General features: G+C 40.1%; 3 protein-coding genes across 4 annotated transcripts; 1 reads left to right on the top strand and 2 right to left on the bottom strand.

Moving 5' to 3' along the window:
• Nucleotides 1-543: 543 nt before the first annotated feature.
• Nucleotides 544-6,589, bottom strand: LOC119014253 (inward rectifier potassium channel 16-like). Its single transcript, XM_037089262.1, has 2 exons — nucleotides 6,209-6,589; nucleotides 544-2,782 (listed from the first exon to the last, which is right to left on the bottom strand). The coding sequence occupies exon 2, from the start codon at nucleotides 2,767-2,769 to the stop codon at nucleotides 1,618-1,620; it is 1,152 nt and encodes a 383-aa protein (XP_036945157.1). The 5' UTR covers nucleotides 2,770-2,782; nucleotides 6,209-6,589; the 3' UTR covers nucleotides 544-1,617.
• Nucleotides 2,795-13,103, top strand: LOC119014252 (5-hydroxytryptamine receptor 3B-like). Of its 2 annotated transcripts, XM_037089260.1 has the most exons (9): nucleotides 2,795-5,145; nucleotides 9,115-9,260; nucleotides 10,480-10,524; nucleotides 10,612-10,718; nucleotides 10,828-10,997; nucleotides 11,508-11,629; nucleotides 11,907-12,117; nucleotides 12,204-12,362; nucleotides 12,471-13,103. In XM_037089260.1, the coding sequence occupies exons 2-9, from the start codon at nucleotides 9,165-9,167 to the stop codon at nucleotides 12,725-12,727; spliced, it is 1,167 nt and encodes a 388-aa protein (XP_036945155.1). In that variant the 5' UTR covers nucleotides 2,795-5,145; nucleotides 9,115-9,164; the 3' UTR covers nucleotides 12,728-13,103. The 2 variants fall into 2 exon arrangements, with proteins under 2 accessions (XP_036945155.1, XP_036945156.1); XM_037089261.1 differs by lacking the exon at nucleotides 2,795-5,145 and having other exon boundaries at nucleotides 8,853-9,260.
• Nucleotides 13,104-13,692: 589 nt separating this feature from the next.
• On the bottom strand, nucleotides 13,693-16,789 carry zgc:112148 (uncharacterized protein LOC550424 homolog). The gene is made up of 7 exons (XM_037089263.1): nucleotides 16,700-16,789; nucleotides 16,461-16,528; nucleotides 15,558-15,702; nucleotides 15,358-15,447; nucleotides 14,746-14,871; nucleotides 14,529-14,657; nucleotides 13,693-14,321 (listed from the first exon to the last, which is right to left on the bottom strand). The coding sequence occupies exons 1-7, from the start codon at nucleotides 16,709-16,711 to the stop codon at nucleotides 14,295-14,297; spliced, it is 597 nt and encodes a 198-aa protein (XP_036945158.1). The 5' UTR covers nucleotides 16,712-16,789; the 3' UTR covers nucleotides 13,693-14,294.
• Nucleotides 16,790-17,334: the final 545 nt, after the last annotated feature.

Here is a 17,334-nt window from a genome sequence, read left to right on the forward strand (position 1 = left end):
AACACGTGTGCCCGTCCCCGCCCCCCACGTCGCCCGGGCGGCCAATGGGAAGCTGCAGCGCCTGTTTGAGGCTCAGAGTCCCACATGGAGTGTTTAGATGAAGTATCATCTGGAGTTAAACCACCTTTTTTTCCCCCCTCTAAAACTTGACGTTTCATACAGAATACAGGAGTTAGTTGGACCTCCAGAGTTGCTTCAGAGAGTCATTTGATGTTTTAAATTAGTCAAACTAACGTGATTAATTAATCTTAATTGGAGATTATACGTAATAGATGGCCTTTTGTTCAAAACAGCGCACATACTTGACAGTGAATTCTGTGACTTTCAAAATAAAGTGACACTGCTGGAGTGAGGGTGAGCACAGTGGACACAAGGTGGCGGTGAAGAGCTGGAGGGAAGATGGACTCACACACATTACCGGACCGTTCCCATACTTCACATGTCTTCTTCACTACATTACAGCTCACTACAGCCTAAGTCACTTTACAGATCGAGTTTAATAATACAAAATATAATCAACCAATAAACGATGACGCCACATTAAGGATTCAGGTAAAACTTTATTGATCCTTCAAGGGGGAAGTCACAAGCTACCCAGCAATTGAACTATAAAGCTTAAAAGGCTTCAACATTAAAGTGATGCGCACATTTATAGATTCAAACCAGTAATATGACACATATATATTCTGCATGATGCTTTCTTTGCCTTTGGTACTTCATATTTTGATGTTTTAACGTTGCACTTACGTAAACTGGAAATGGACAAGTTTTTTGCTTTAACGTATCATTACGAAAACGCAGTGTGTTGTATACATAAAAATGAAACATAAGGAATCTACGCTTAAAAATGGTGCCTGGTTGGCAGCCTGACACCATTCCTGTCTACATTCATATCTATATTTGAGAGAAATTATTTCAAAAATTGTTATTGTTGTTTGCGTCTTAGATGAAAACAGGAATGATTATTGTTAACCCTTGCACAATGTAATGGATATAGAATAATTGGCACCATCTGCATTGATAAATGGTGCCAAGTTGGCAGCCTGGCACCATTTATAAGTGCAGATGGTGCCACAAAAATACTACTTGGAGATGTGAGGGGTTGAGAAAGTTGTCTGCTGCCACTTTAAGTAAATGATGAAATCACTTTAACCTTTGTACTTAAACTGGCAATAAACAAGTTTTTTGCCTCAACATATCATTATGTAAAGTAAATATGTAATGGACATAGCATAATAAAACCATCTTCATTTGGAAATGGTGTCAGATTGGCAGCCTGGTGCCATTTCTGTCTACTTTCATATCTAAATTATAGAGTTAATGATTAAAAAAACTCACGTTTTATTATTGTTGTAGGTAAAAGATCTAAGTACATCTCCAGCTTCTTTGCACAAGTATCACATCATGTAATTATTGCTTCAATGCATGTTTAGGGGTTTCAAAGCAATGATGCAACTTTAATTTGGCTCATATTTGTGGTAATCTGAAGCGTAAAAAATATAAACACTGTACATAAAATCACATATAAATATATTTACAAGAGCACATCCCTAAAATGTAGCATTTTAGGTTAAGTCCACTCTATATTATAAAGTGTATTTTTTCTGTTTGTTGAAGCTACAAACAGGTTTGCTCCATCACCTCTTCAGTGACGTCACAATTCACCTGGCTAATGTGTCCGTTCCTCATGACAGATGGAAAGTGTGAACTGTGGGACCGACCGCCTTCAGCAGGACGCCGCCCCCTGTCAAACTCCTCTGCGCTGAGCAGGGGCACGGGCACCCATGTGGTTACGTTGAACAAAGCGTAGTCCACCTTGTACCGCTTCTTGCCCACTTTCAGCATTTCCTGGAAGCGCTGACCCCAGTGGATGTCTGCTGGAGAATATGAGGTTCGCGTCTGGTGGAGCATACCCGTGGAGTCACCGGTGTAGGTGAAGGACACCACCAGCTCAAAGTTGTCCTCCAGCAGGTCTTCAGGGCCCAGGCTGTAGAGAGGACTGCCCGGCTCTAGTTTGTGAATAATGGTGGCTGGTGTGGCGAGGACGATGTCTCGATTCTGGATGTCCAGATCCTGGTATGACATCACAATGGACCCTTTTGGCTGTTTCACATAGCGGACTACCTGAGCCCTGGCGACACCTTCCAGGATATGATTGCCTCTTAAGTCCCCAAGTCGCCATGACAGACACAGGACCCCATCTCGCAGGTTGACCACTGCGCAGCTGCTAAAACCCACCGTCTGAGCTCTCTTACGAGCAGACGCCATTTTAGCAATGACAATACCAATCACGATAGTGTCGAGGAGGCAGCTGAATATGTCTTGAACTGTCACCACCATAATGGCCACTATACAGTTCTCAGTCATCCCCCTGAAGCCATAGCCGATAGTTGCCTGGGTCTCCATTGAGAACATGAAGGCTCCGGTAAAGCCTCGCACGTTCTCCACGCAGGGGCTGTTATCTGGATTGTGAATGTCTCCATTTACATGTGCAATGAGCCAATAACAGAGTCCGAAGAAGAGCCAGGAGAGGATGTAAGAGAGGAAGAAGATGAGGAACATCACCCTCCAGCGGATCTCCACAAGAGTGGTGAAGATGTCCATCAGGTAGGGGCTCCAGTCCCCAGGGGACTTCTGGAAAACCACAGGGAACCTGCCATCTTTCTGCATGTAGCGTAGCCGCTTGGGCTCATCTTGCTTGCCCAGTGTGTGAACCGTGGTGTAGTGGGTGTCAATGACGACCTGCTCGTTCCTTTCTGAGCTCATCATGACCTCTTGTCTCCTGGGAAGAGAGACATGAGATGGACATTGTCAAAAAAAGAAAGTTGAGGAATTGGACTCATTACATGTGACTAAAATGTAAAAGGTTCTCAGACTTGTTTGTCAAGCTGAACCCTTCATGTTTGAGCAAGCAGCCCAGGTCACCCAAAGCCTCAGGCAGTGCCCCGCGGAGGGAGCAAAGAACGTACTACAGGAGCACGAGTTTCTTGCCAGTTGATTATTTACCAGGACTTCCATATCAGTCTGGACACTGTCCAAATGACTTATGCTAAAGGATCTATAGGCACTTCAAGATCTATTATTTAACCAAGTGTAATCATGCAGAGGATTTTTTTTATTTAGCTTGGTTTCTTCTAGGCTAACTGACATGCTAACATACCCACGAAATGACCCAAACTGTAAAAAATGAATGGTTATACTTAACACTGCATTGTGCAAGTGCAAGTGCATTTTGCTGTGTAATGCCTATCAATTTTACTCATCTTAATAGAATATATGTGTAATAGCCACCTGTTGAATTCCTCCTCAAAACAAATAGGGGCCAGCATATCACAAGTGTAACCGCTAACTGTAACTGCTGTAAGCTAGTTAGCTCCGTTAGCCGTGCATCTAGTGGTCCAGACGGGGAGCACAGAGCACAATAGGAGTGTTGTTGTTGTTGTTTACACTGCTAGCATGCTTGGACTGGGCTGGGGCTAGTTGGTTAGCGTGCTAACTTCAGAAGTTACAATACAATGCAAATACCTACTGATGTCAAATCTGCTGAGAATCTTGAATCATTTTGGATTTTTTTCATCTTAAGAAATTTGTACATATTGCACCTTTTACCAAAATATTTTTATGTCGTCAACCCTCCACAAATGATTGAATGTCATAAAGTATATTTGGACTTTGACATAGAGTTCAATGAAAAATCGTTCCAAACATCCCATGTTTACTTTTGTTTTCGCATACAAGATTTATTGGCATGTATCAGACACACCTTATATTTCTGTCCTTCATACACCCAGTGCTCAGACGTCTTCAGTGTTGACCTGGTTCAGGAATTGATCTTAGCTATGAGCATCTGACCAGATTAACAAAGGCTTCGGGTCAGGGAACTCTATCTCCCACTGGGAAGAACCTCATTTTAATCAGTCTGGCTTATCTCTGTTGTTTTGAGTTGAAGTCTGTGGCTTCCAGATGTGACCCAAAACAAGTGCAAACAGGGAGCTGCCAGCAGGACTTTGACAATAGCTCCACACTTACTTAATATAGTGAAATAATAATAATATTAATAATAATAATAATAATCATAATAATCATAATAATAATTATTATTATGATTATTATTTGGTTCTACGTGTCTTACTTTGTGAGTACTATAGCATGAAAGCTGTTGGCCCAAAAATGTAAAAATGGAAGAAAATAATTTATTTTTGCGTTTATTGCTTTATTGTCATGTAATTGTTCATTAAATCAAAATGCGTCTTGGGTAATTAAGCCAAACCTCGACCTTATTGCGGTGCAGTCATTAATCTTTTTATCCTCATGAGGGTAAATTATTACCCTCTGACCACCTCTACCAGATTTTCACCCTCCAAATGTTTCCTCGGATGTCAAACTTTAACCAAACCGCCTTTTGTTCAGTAACACATAAAATGCAACAGAATCTAAGCTTTTTGTTTGTTTGTTTTTTAATCTCTTTCTAATAAAAACTGTAATCTGATAGAAGCTTGAGCTGTCATTGATTAAAGGGACACTATCTGAGTTAAGTGTGAGAACATAAAGCTGCGCAAACCAACAAACTGATCAATAGTCTGAAGTCATGTCCTTCCTTAGCGAGACTTATCTAGAGTTTTACTGCTTAATAAGACGCCTGAGATCACGTAGCTAATGTTAATCTCAGTTTGTGTTGATAAGGTGTAATCTTACACCTTTGGGTGCTTAATTGCGTTGCCAAACAATTGTCGGTAACTTTCAGATTTCTTGGTTGTAGCGCAATCATTAAAAACACTTTGTTCCCTGGATTCAGATGAACAAACAACAATACTCAGACTGAAAGATTGTAAAATTATGCGCCGTCATGCTTGAGACCTTTAGAAGAAAACCACATTCTAGTTACACAAGTTTTGTGTTTCATGAAAGGCTCAGATTTCTTTTGCAGGTTACCAAGTCAGTGTGCATTTGTAAGTAGGTGAATATCTGACTCATAAACAGCAGCATGTCATAGCTTTTCAGACAGCTGCAGCCTGATTTCCACACAGAGTCCATGGACAAGGACGAAAAGGTTACATGGCACTCAGGTGGGAAAAAGGTCAGTGGGGCCTGCAGCAGGGTCGCAGACGAGAGAGGAAAATGATCAAGATCAGAGTGAATGTCAAGGTACAGTGCTTCCAAGACTATTCTGTATGTTATGCTGTATGTATACCTGTATGTTTGTTAATCTCTGCTTTTTTTACATTAAGTATGTCCCTGATTTTATTTATGTTTAATCCGTATTTACAGGGTTCAAGTTATAATCTGATCTTTGTTGGAGTCTCTAAAATAACTAACCATCAGGGGCAAACATAAATAAATAGATACCAGGTGTGGCTGATGGAAAGTTTACTATTATTAAACTATTATTATCATGATTAAATTAATAGTTCAGACCCCTGCGCTGCTGTCACGGGAGCTCCTGCCTCCTCTTTATGTATGTCTGGCTCCGTGCATGTTTACCTTTGTCTTTCTATTGTTGAGTACATCTGCATGACTATGTGACTTCACACTGAAAGCTGCTGTCACGGCAATCTGTGCAACATGCGACAGCAACAGGCTGGAGTCGGATTTCTAAACTAAATGTCGTGAATCCTGAACAATCGCCTTGTGTTTCCTTGCACGTTTCCCCTTATACATCCAAGTTCCACGATTAATTTTGATTTCAATATCCTTATAGGGGCATCAGTGCTGGTATTTTGTATTTTGAATCCCAAACAATGCGGCTGATGTGCTAAAATATGTAGATTTTACCCCATATTGAACATCAATTTAATGCAAATTACTGTAAAAACATAGAAAACTTAATGTGATGTCTTTAATTCGTGTCAGCCGTTAAAAATCACTATTGCATTTGTTCATCAGTGTTAATGAGATAATAATACAATGTCAGAGTTATTTTGTATGTATGAAATTGTGCTGTCCTTTAAGATCAGTTTATTTATTCAGTTCATTCAGTCATGAAAACAAAGAGAGTTTGTGTATTTAGCATGTTTAAAAAAAAAAAAATCTCTCCTGGTTATTCCCCAGAAGTATGTAGTGCACCTTTAATTATTACAACTTGTAACATTTTCCCCTTCTCTTCTTGTCTCTATGTAACTTATTCATCTCATTAAATGAATCTTATTTAAAAAAAAAAAACAACAAAAAACAAAAACAAGACTCATAGTATATTTCAATATTCACTTACTTGTGTGGTAGAAGTGAGAGAGAGCCTGTCAGGTGTCACATGAGCCCATCAGTTGTGCCGAGCATTAAGCGACGTGTTGCCACAGTGGAAGTCACCTCTGAGTTTCGTTGGCTGCAGAGTGCTGGGGGCCGGCCTGGTCCTGAGGCAAAGTCCCACTTTTGTTCTGATATCACAGGCAATCACTTCCCTCTAAAAAACATATTGGTCAATCTGGAAAGAATTTATGACCTATGGAATATTTTGAAGCTTTCCTCCAGAAGAAAACAGCAAATGTTCTCCGACCTGTTGGTTTCTGGATTGGTGAAGCTGTGCTGATTGTGCGGCTTGCCGCCAAATGACAAAAAGCGGAGAAATATTGGTGATTCATAGCACGTCATTTCACAGCTATGTATATTTCAGTCATTTTCCCTGGGATTTCCGTGATTCATTAGACAGAGGGTTTAACCTTTGCTCCATCAGGTGGAGGATTTTCTTTGTCTCGCTCGTCCTCAATTTGGTTCTGATAAGACAAGAGAGATCACAGCCGAGCCGCCGGGACACACTGACTCTTAAACCACGTTTATTGCCGTCATAAGAGCATCCGAAAGCTGTTGCAAGAAGGTCAACGATGCCAAAACAACCTTGTTGTGCTATTAAAAATAGAACATGACCCTTCTGAAACCCTTCCGATTCATAGTGTATTGGCTTTTTTTTTTTTTTGAATATGATGTGTGAAGACAGAGATAAGAGACATTCCTGTAAGAGATAACCCCAGAGAGAAGGGTTCATCCGTCTGTCATTTACAGGCAGTGAAACCTCGGATGGACAGAAAATAGTTTTACTTCCTTTACATAATCATGTGAAGGAGCAGTACAGTAGATTGATTAACTTATTGATTGACTCCACCTGACAAAGATAACATTCCAAGATCTTTTATCTTTTATTAGATCTGAGCCGGATAAACCTGATGACACATATATTGTAGCTCATTTGTCAACAAAATGTAAATTATGAGATGGATCATCATCAACTCTGTAAACAGAACAACTGTCCCGACAATGACAGTAAAAAGAAAAAAAAAAACAAAACACCAGAGCTGTCGGCAGAAAAACAACATAATAAAACAGCAACAAGTCTGTGTGTGTGAGTGTGACGGTGTGTTATGGGTGCAAATATGTGTTTTACAGTGATTCCTGTCACACTTTACGACCCAATACAATGCCACTGTGCAATTCACTGTGTAACTCTTCACCAATAAGATACTTACCGGTATCGACTGTGACCTAAATGTAGGTGCAGAGGGAGAACAACAACAACTGGTCGTTTTAGAGGAAAGGAGAAATAAATGACATTCTTAAATCGTACGTTTAATTCTCCGTCACTGAACCCTGTGAGTTACCAGTATTTATTTCTCCTTCTGTCCAAAGTGCCCAGAAACTGGCCCCTCGTTCCCCTCGGCCATACTTTATCAGTACTCGATTGAAATGACACCTTAAACAGGGGGGTGTATTATGATAAATGTCACTATATCTTACTGATAAAACCACACACCTGTTTCCAGATGAGGTGCGAGGTGTTAAGAAGGGACAGAATTTTCCACTAATCCCAGCGGAGGGAGTCGTCGTTCTGACGTATTAGAGACCAAAAAGGTGATAAACTCAGCGCTGCCTGATAAAGACCAGGTCAGTCAGTAATGACACATATAAGGCATCTTTGCGCAAGTCAAAGCGCCTCTTTCTCAATGATCAAATACCTGAGAAGAAAACATAAAGCGGGTCATTCTAATCAGAGCGTGCAAAGTGCTTACATACCATCAGTGCTTGATAGATAAATGAATAAAATGTACAATATTAATGAGGTAATGATACAAACTCAGAAATGTCTCATTTCTTTCCATTCCTTAATAAACAAGCTGCTCTCAGAGGAAGAGGAAGGAAGGGCCTCAGAACATTTTCTGAAGCTAGAAAGGTGGAAGGGTCCGCCACATGTCAACACAGGAAAACAGAATGAAGTTGTGTTGTCCTTTAAGGTCACTTTGTCTATTCGGTTTATAGTCATGAAAACAAAGAGAGTCAGTGAAGATCTCTCTCTTCTAATTAAAACGTGTTGCCCAAAACTACATAGTGCACCTTTAATATATCAAAGTACACATTGTGACCGTGCAGTTGACTGTTATATGAAGATTCTAATGAGCGTTATGTAACATAATGAGCTTGAAACCCTGAAGTCCTGGTCCAGCTGTGAAAACAAAAGCGTCTTTAAAGGCCATCCTGTGTGAAGACAAGCTTTCACCGTGGCTGCATCGAAACCGCTCGCCTCACGTCTTTGTCCCGCATCATGGCTGGGTGACCCGACCCTTTCAGGTGAACCAGCGTCATTGTCTGCCTCGGCTCATGACAGCCGCAGTGCCTTTGTAATGCAGAGCAGTGTGGCCAGCCATAATGACAAACAGCAGCTGGAGCCACCTGAGTCTGCAGGCAGGTAAACAGACAGTGGGAGTCATTCAGTGTTTACACAGGATCACAGGATACTTATGCAATTAATTGCCCAACAGTAATCCTGCACACTATTGTGGGTCAGTCATATTGTCTCGCCGTGTGTCTATGGGGTAAATATGTGGTTGAATGTCACAGCCAGGCCTATTTAAGTGTCAGGTTGGGCCTGAAACCTAAAGAAAGGAGCAGAAACAGGGATGCTAATTAACACAGCTGTCAGTCACTCTTCAGCTTTTTGCAGTCATGCATGATAGTAATCGTTTCACTCCTGCAATGAGGCAGTCAGAAATGTTGAGGTTTTTAACCAAGAGTCTGTGGAGAGCAGCCCTCTTACTGAGTCTACTGACAGTAGGTAAGTGTAGCTGAAAACAGGAAGCATTTCTAGAAAAAAAAATATCCAAAGCTCCGTCTCACATTTATCTCTGATTTCAGGATGCGAAAGTGCTGAATCCGTCTGCAGGACTCGCAGGTGTCTGGCTCAGATGCTCATCGACAAAGAATACTTATCTCAGCCACAGAATGAAAGCTGCCTCCAGCTGATCCGAGTGCCGTTCATGGAGTACCAGACTCTGTCAGTGGTGAGTATGGTCTAACTGAGAATTCATTTTTGGCTTTTTGTCCAGCTTGACTTCCTGTAACCGTTCAGGAGTCATTTTATTAGTTTTCCCTGTGTTATAATCATCAAGAGCGGTGCAAGAAGCAGTCAGATCCTTTACTTGATAAAAAAAAATGTACTGATACCAGACTATAAAAATACTGTTAAAAGTCCTGTATTCAAAATCAAGTAAAATTATTATCAGCAACATTTACTGAAAGCATCAAAAATAAAAGTTCTGCAAGTTCTAAAATGTCCCCTGTCCTTATTTTACTGTAATATAGCTGTAATGTTATATGATTAATATTTATCCTTCTGTGCTTCTGTAGATAGGTAGTGATACATTTGAACCTTTTTTTATACTGTTGAGTAGTTTAATCTATACTAAAACGCATTTTTAAAAATGTTGAGTGAAGCTGTGAAAAGTTTGAAATATACTTGAATGAACTGAGGCAGCATGAGTCCAAAAAATGAAGCAGATTGGAATAACTACGTTTCATGCCACAGCAATATAAAATTGAGTAGATAGAGTCAAGATCCTAGGTCAGTTCAATGATAACCTCGAGCCAAAACTGCAAAACCAAAAAAATAAAGTAGATACTTGAAATACTTGGCAGATTTAATTGTTAAACCAGGTATTATATAACAAGACAAATGTGCCACATTCACTAAATGTGTTGAATGTGGGGTTTTTATGCAGTGAACAGCAGTGTGTCACACTCTAGAGCTTTTTTTTCTGTGAAAATCCAATCACATCAAATGTATTAATATATCACAATCACATTTCCTCTGAGGGCCTTAACTGGAACCTAGTACCTGTTTTCAGCTCTGTGAAGCTTCCAGCTAATCCAGGAGGGTTTTAAAACTAAACTGTCAATTCAGTCCAAGAAGAGGAAGAATTTTTCCAATCCCTTGGCTCATCACTAATATTAAAAATTAAAAATATCCAAATCGAGCAAATCTTTGATAACGATTAAATGTGTGAGAAAACAGATTCTAATGAAGTGTGGTGCCTAAATCTTCAGGTGTCAGAAAACAAAAGCAAACAGATCTTAAAGTTTCTCAAATCTTAGCTCTTCTGGCAATTTGTTCCACATTCGAATGCAATTCTTAAGTTGATTCTGTGAGAATCTGGAAGCCAGTGTAGCGGTATGAGTGTCGATATTCTGTCTACTTACATTTATCACCTTGTTTTTAAACAGGACACGAAGAATCTCCGCCTCATCAGTCGTCTGCAAGCCTCACTCGTAAGCGCCGACGTGTTTTTTGAATGGACAGACAAAGGGAAACAAAGAGTGTCTGTTAATCTCATTCATTTTTTTTTTAAACCACAGGTATGGATAGATGAGGAGCTGGCGTGGGACACGTCAGTTTATCCATTTGATGAAGTGGTCCTGCCGGTGTCTAAAATCTGGACCCCAGAGCTTCATGTGACGAACGGGTCAGTCAGTTTACACAAGAAGAGCTTCCAACCGTTACGAACTACCTACATCACTCAGTCCTCAACATCCATGTGACACACCTGTCCTGTCTTTCTCTGTCTGCTGTAGAATAATAACAAACATGAAGCACAGCTCCCATGATCTTCTGCTCTCCAGTAACGGCACGGTAAGGCACACCGTGACCATAAATGCTGAGATTGGCTGTGAGGTCAACATGTTCAACTATCCCTTCGCTGCTGACAGTTGTCCCGTCGCGATCCAGGCCTGGACCGCTGAAGGTGAGCTCAGCGATTCACTAAACAAAAATTATACAAGCAAATATCATCATTCTACGCATTTGTTATCATTCTGAAGATGATCTTGAAGGTTAAATACACTTCTAATGATTACTTTCTGATTATTTAATGGGTAACTGCACCATTTTTACACATTAAAGTGTGTTGTGTAGGACTTCATATGTGAAAAAAGTAGTATTAAGCCTTCTATGACTCCAGAAGGAGCTGCAAGTAATCTGAGAAATTGCCTCCTCGCTGGCTAAGGTGCATTGTGGGTAATGTAGTTGCCAGGTTTTGAAAAGCAGTCTGGTAGTCTAACACTGACGGACTCAAGATTCTACAACAAATGATCAAAACAGATATAGCAGAAACGGGAAATGGCCTTTGAAGCCTTCTTCCTTGGTGCTTTCATTGCCCACATTTCAACTTACATTGCGTTTTGGGTAATGTGGGCTCTGGATTTTTTTTTTTTAAAGGAATGCTCTTTTAAAGATTTCTTCTGTGTGTCTTTAGGATGTGGCACAGAGCTGTTATTGGGCGACTTGAAAAATGTTGGCAACAGCCATGGAGACTGGCAAACCGAGCATGCGTTCTACGCGAGAATAATAAACAGAAATGACCGAAATTACATCATGGTAAGTCCACTAACTAGTTCACTAGCCTGTCAGAGGTGCGGTGAGCGGTGCTGGCTCAGGCGTGTGTGAGCAGACCAATCAGAGCAGACTGAGTATTCGAGACGGAAGTTAAAACAGAGTGTTTCAGCTGGATCAATGAGCTTTGCATTACCACTGAACATTGCTCCACCTCAACCATTCTTATGATAGGTGATTAAGTATTTTCTCTGCCCACATACTGGAACTTAAGTCAGGAGTCCTTACACTGTACAATTAAACTCTGTGTTATACTCCTCAGGTGCAGCTGCGCATCAAGTACCTCAACCCCTTCATTACGTTATTCCTGCCCAGTATTCTGATCGTCTTAGCCGATGCGATCAGCTTTGCTCTGCCGCTGGGAGGTGGTGAACGCAACTGCTTTAAGGTCACTCTGGTGCTCAGCTTCACCATGTTCCTCATCATCCTCAACAACGAGATCCCTGGAGACGGCCACTGCAGCCCGATCATCCGTCAGTAAGACACAAACACACAAATGCTACGTAACGAACAGCATGACAGTTGGAGTCACTGACCGTCTTGTCTGTCTGTGCTGCAGGAACCCACTTCTGTATTTGCCTGGTCTTCCTGGTGTTCAGCATGTTGGTGTCCATGGTGCTGACAGGGATCGCCACAGAAGGAAGCATCCTTTCCCTCTGCTGTACCAAACGTTCAGCTCCCAAACGCACAGCAAACGAGGAGGAGAAAGCAGATGAAGGTGAGGCGGACTTGATGCTCACATAGTCTTAGATTTAGACACAGATTTTTTTTAGATGAACTGGTAACACTGTATGACATGCTCCGACTGCTGTTTCAATCCCAACAGAAACCAAAGCGGACATTAGTGTTGTTCCACTGGACACCTCAGAGGAGCACACTCGGATGCTCAGAAAGGTGGTCAGCTTCCTGGAAGATCTGGGTGCACAGCAGCTGAAGCGAGAGGGATACCAGAAGATCGCCAAAAGAATTGACGAGATATTTTTCTGGTTGTATTTAATTTTTGGCAGCATATACTTTCTTGCCATGACTTACGTGATGGTACATTATACATGTCCAGTTAACCATTTTGATTTCTGGTACTAATATAACAGGTCAACTGTGTTTCTGAAGGAACAGTTCAACCAAAATTGAAAATGTCAATCACCTCCATGCTGATGGAAAGTTTTCTTGAGCTTTCTTGAGCAGACAGACTGGCGGTGCATCTACTGGTCACAACTGCGGTGCTGGTGTTAACACCACTAGCACAGAAATGTTGTACCAGAACTGGCTGTTGCTGTTTTTTTAGCATGCTAACTTCAGTAGATATCTCTGCAACACAATGCATACGTCAACACTGTCATTTCTTTACACACTGTTGATAATTTTAGTACATTTTTTGGGTGTTTAAAAACTGAGATTCTTTCATATTGGGACCTTTAGTGCATGCGATTACTTCAATAAGAATTCCTAGATGGACATACACATTTGTTCCGTGTGTTTAATCTCACATTAATTATATGTTACATTATATAATCATCAAATATTAGATGATTGTTTAAGCCTAGCTGCAGTTTGTTTCTCGATGTCTAATCAAGTGTGTTTGCATATTTCTGAATCAAACAAATAAAGGAACTTCATCTCTCACTCCTGACATAGTTTTGAGTCGCATGATGGACATCTATACAAGCACCAAACTAAGATTTTTATTCTTTAGGATTTGTATGACAGTATTATAGGACTTTGTTCTGGAGGAATTCTAATCCATAGTAAAGGTGTGATAGTACACTGTGCCCCTTAACATAAATATATTAAATGCAAAGAGACAAATGAAAAGTGTTCCTTTGTTGCCACCTAGTGGTTGAATCACTACAAAGCTGCTTAATGACAGTTGAACACAACAATCTACGGGGAACATCCAGAAGAATTTTGACCCTTTTAATCCTCAAGTTTAATATGCAGAATCTTCAGAAAACATGATCACATGATTAGGATGTTTCCAGTGAGAAACTATGGAAATATCTTAATTGCGGTCTTGCTAAAACATAACAATCAAACAGAGAAGTTTTGAGTGAATTATTTTTTTTGTTTTATTATTTTACACTTCAGAAACCCTACAATACCCTCCCATTTCATCAGCCTATGATATCATAAAGTTTGATTAAAAAACAACCTAAGCAAAACCCAGTCCAGGTTTTAATAGTAGGGCCAATGAGGTAACAAAGATATTGTTATATATTCTTCCCCCAGTATACAAAGACTTCAAAATTAGGCACCATCTTGATCCAGGTCAGACATTTTAACATTCCCTTCTTTAAATCCTAGTTTCAGATAAACTGAAGGGACAGTGAAGACTTGGTAAAATCTTTACTAGTAAGGAATTCATAGTGATTTACATTTTAGAATTAACTTTCAGCAGTGACTCTGTCTGCAGCCTGCACCACCACAACAACTGCATCAAATGCATTCCCAACAGCAACTAGGTTGTATTATTGGAACATTTTAATTTGTAAGTCAAAATATTCAGTAGAAACAAATCATACAAAATCAGTTTTTACCAAACACCTGAGTGAAAGCAACAAGAAAACCCCAGAAAGGAGTTAACAGAGCTCACAGGAATCAAGTACATATAATCCACCACAATAGAGACTGTTGTCACTTGTCTTCGTCAACTTCAAAGGCGCTCTGTTTTCTTCATCGCCTTAAGTGAAAAAAAGATGAAATGATCAATCGCTTTGAGTCCAAATCATCTAATTCCATCTTGTTATGTGAGTATTATATATTCTACATTCCTTTTCCTCTATGAAAGTAATCTTAAAATCTTTTGGGTTGTCGATGAAACAAAACAACTAATCAATTAACTGAGAATGCAATTAATCTTTACTTACAAGCTCTACTTTCCACATACCTGTTTAAACATCTGCACACCGAGGTAGTTCCTTGCCATGTCTCTCAGGTTGGACTGTCCACCCATTTTACATCGGAGGTAACCGTACAAGTTGGCCCATTGTAGAACCAAGCCCATGATGACTACAGCCTGTGGGGCAAAAATCACAAACAGGAATGTGCCAACAATGAGCAGCTTATGAGTCAGAAATTAGATTGACATTAACTTAAACACTGACCAGCCATTTCAACTTGAAAGAGAAGATGGTGCTAAACACAAAAATGACCCAGAAGATCGGGCACACGATGAGTCCCAGCCAGAAAATCCGTGACTCTGCCCCGGAGGTCGCTCTCAAACTGTCCGTCTGTGAAGGAACGCAAAACAAGATTTTATTTCATGCTCGTCAATAAAACACAGAGAAAAGTTAATAGCCCTTGGAAATGTGTGCCTGATGTCTCCTGATGTGCTGTATGATATGACTAAGAGAGGATAATGCAGCTATGTTACATCTTCTTCTATTGTCCAAAAAGGTCATACGGCTACATTACACAGTAAAAGGGCTTAGCTTAATAAAATTGCTGCAAGGCGTGCCTAGTCTGTGAAACTTAAGCTGCACCGTCTTTTCTGGACCAGTTTTACAGAGATCTCCATTACTTTCTACAGAGTCAGAGTCACATTTAATTTAACTAAACGTGATGAGGCCGTCAAACTTGTTTAACTCTATTGTGCTTTTCAAGATCTGTGTCTTCCAGATAAGAAAACTGCTTTTTTTAAGAAAACGTTTTCCTTGAGCTGAAAGGAGCCCTGGGCACATGCCATTCAACGATGCACCTGAGGAGCTTTTACTTGCCCTCTTTGACTCGAACACCCAGTGGCTCTTCCCATCGTCATCCACTTGATTCCACCACCGAAGGCCTACCAGCAATCTGCCAGACACATTCTGAGGGGAAAAAAAACGGAAATACGTCCGTAAATGAAAGCATGATAAATGTCAAACAAGCTCCTCTGTATAAAACTGAGGCATGATTAAACACAACCTGATCTGCTCACCTTGACAGTCCAAAAATCACATGACAGCAGGAGGATGATGGTGACCATGCAGGCAATGAAGCGACTACTGAAGATGTCACAGAACAAGTAGACCAAGATGGCGCTTGATCGGAAGAAGAGGTGGAAGAATGAGGCCAGCGGATGTCTGAAACACAGTTTGTCATTTTATTCTGTAGTTAAAAACAAAGCATTTGGTCAAAATACAGGAAAGCTTACATTGGATGTGTGATGGAGGAAGAATGATGGTCCTTTACTTTGATTAAAGAACTAATGTCACGCTGCAAAAATAGTATGTGAGGAGTTAAATTTCTGCATTTAAAAACTGTGCTCAGTAAAAGTATGTAAGCATACTCAGGACAATGTAGGTAAATAATTAAAAGAGCTCAAGGCAGAAACATGTCAAAAACATTATATTAATATTATTGCTGGTGCATCAATTCAAAAGCTGGATTCTTCTGTTGTAGTTGGTTGATGGAGCTCATTTTCATTTTAAAGGACTACAACTGATCATTATTTTCATAATGGATTAATCTGCTCATTACTTTCTCTTCAAAATCAGTCAGTGAAGATCATCTTCTTCTTCTTCTGATTAAATGTCTTACCCAAGACTACATAGTGCACCTTTAATTTACAGTTATTCAACTAGCCTAAGAGATAAATTGACTAATCAGTTCAGCTGTTCTTATTTTAATTTAGTAGTAATTTAGTAGTTTAATTTATCTATTAATTTGCTGTTTAAGGTGTTAGATTAATAGTGAAGAGATAATGAATGTTGCATGAAAAGGAACAACCTCAAGTAAAGCCTTCATCGCCCTTAAACTACAGTACTTGTGTATGTGTACTTAGTTACTCCCCACCACTGCTTTAGTGACTTGTTATAACCACAAACGCAGCACATCTTACCTTACATTGAATTTACTTCGCCTGATGTGATCGTCGTCTTCCCCAAAAAGAGGAGCGTCCTGTGAGTCCTGTAAACGTGAAGCACATTAGCATGTTGAAGCTAAAGCAAATATCTGTTTCCACGTCTTACTGTGAGTTTAAATCAACTGTTCGGGTTTAAAATAAGGACTCGGACGAGTTGCAAAAACAAAAACTGTGTCTAAATGTGCAAAAATATTACAACATTTAGAGTCGCTTACCTGTCTCTGCATCCTGACACCTGGCGATGTACTTCCTGGTGACGTGGTTGTAAACAAAACCGTGTGCTGAGGACCCCGAGGAGGTGTCTTTGATTGTGCCTGTGTGGAGGGTAAGCCTGAAATAAATAACAAACTGTGTCGCATGTGCTTGTTCCAATGTGGAGAAATGCTTTTATATCAAGCTTGTAAACTATTCGACAGATTTGAGAAAGCATTTAGCTATTTAGTGCGTTTTATTAATTAATTCCTTTCGGTTTTGACTCACTAAGTCCACATAATTAAAGTTAATGCTACAAAGGGCTAACGAGTTACTTCTCCCCTGCTGGAAAAAAAACAAACAAAAACAAACAAACAAACAAACAAAAAAACTGCACAGACCAGCACCAAAACACAACAGATGCTGGTCTTGTGAGTGACTGGTCACCACCAAGACCAGCATCTGTTGTGTTTTGGTGCTGGCCTATGCTGGTTTTTCCAGCAGGGTCAGCAAAATTGGAGAAAGAAAAACAGCCAAACTGACATGCTATAATGTTAACGTAGCTAACATGTGTGTGCTATTTTTTTAACTTAAAAATGTCAGCGTGTATTTATTATCAAAATGTTCATTCGATTTCTGTCTGATGACCAATCAACCT

This window comes from Acanthopagrus latus, chromosome 23, assembly GCF_904848185.1.
Source record: "Acanthopagrus latus isolate v.2019 chromosome 23, fAcaLat1.1, whole genome shotgun sequence".
Taxonomy (NCBI): Eukaryota; Metazoa; Chordata; class Actinopteri; order Spariformes; family Sparidae; genus Acanthopagrus; species Acanthopagrus latus.

What these genes read in the sequence shown, in the direction of transcription:
- LOC119014252 (XM_037089260.1), top strand. Translation starts at nt 9,165, where the DNA reads ATGCTCATCGACAAAGAATACTTATCTCAGCCACAGAATGAAAGCTGC. An exon ending in AGTACCAGACTCTGTCAGTG is followed by an intron (nt 9,261 to 10,479) that starts GTGAGTATGGTC and finishes GTTTTTAAACAG; the next exon opens with GACACGAAGAATCTCCGCCT. An exon ending in CCACTGCAGCCCGATCATCC is followed by an intron (nt 12,118 to 12,203) that starts GTCAGTAAGACA and finishes TCTGTGCTGCAG; the next exon opens with GAACCCACTTCTGTATTTGC.
- zgc:112148 (XM_037089263.1), bottom strand. An exon ending in GGGTGTTCGAGTCAAAGAGG is followed by an intron (nt 14,872 to 15,357) that starts GCAAGTAAAAGC and finishes GTTCCTTCACAG; the next exon opens with ACGGACAGTTTGAGAGCGAC. An exon ending in CTTTCAAGTTGAAATGGCTG is followed by an intron (nt 14,658 to 14,745) that starts GTCAGTGTTTAA and finishes TTTGCCCCACAG; the next exon opens with GCTGTAGTCATCATGGGCTT.
- LOC119014253 (XM_037089262.1), bottom strand. Translation starts at nt 2,769, where the DNA reads ATGATGAGCTCAGAAAGGAACGAGCAGGTCGTCATTGACACCCACTAC.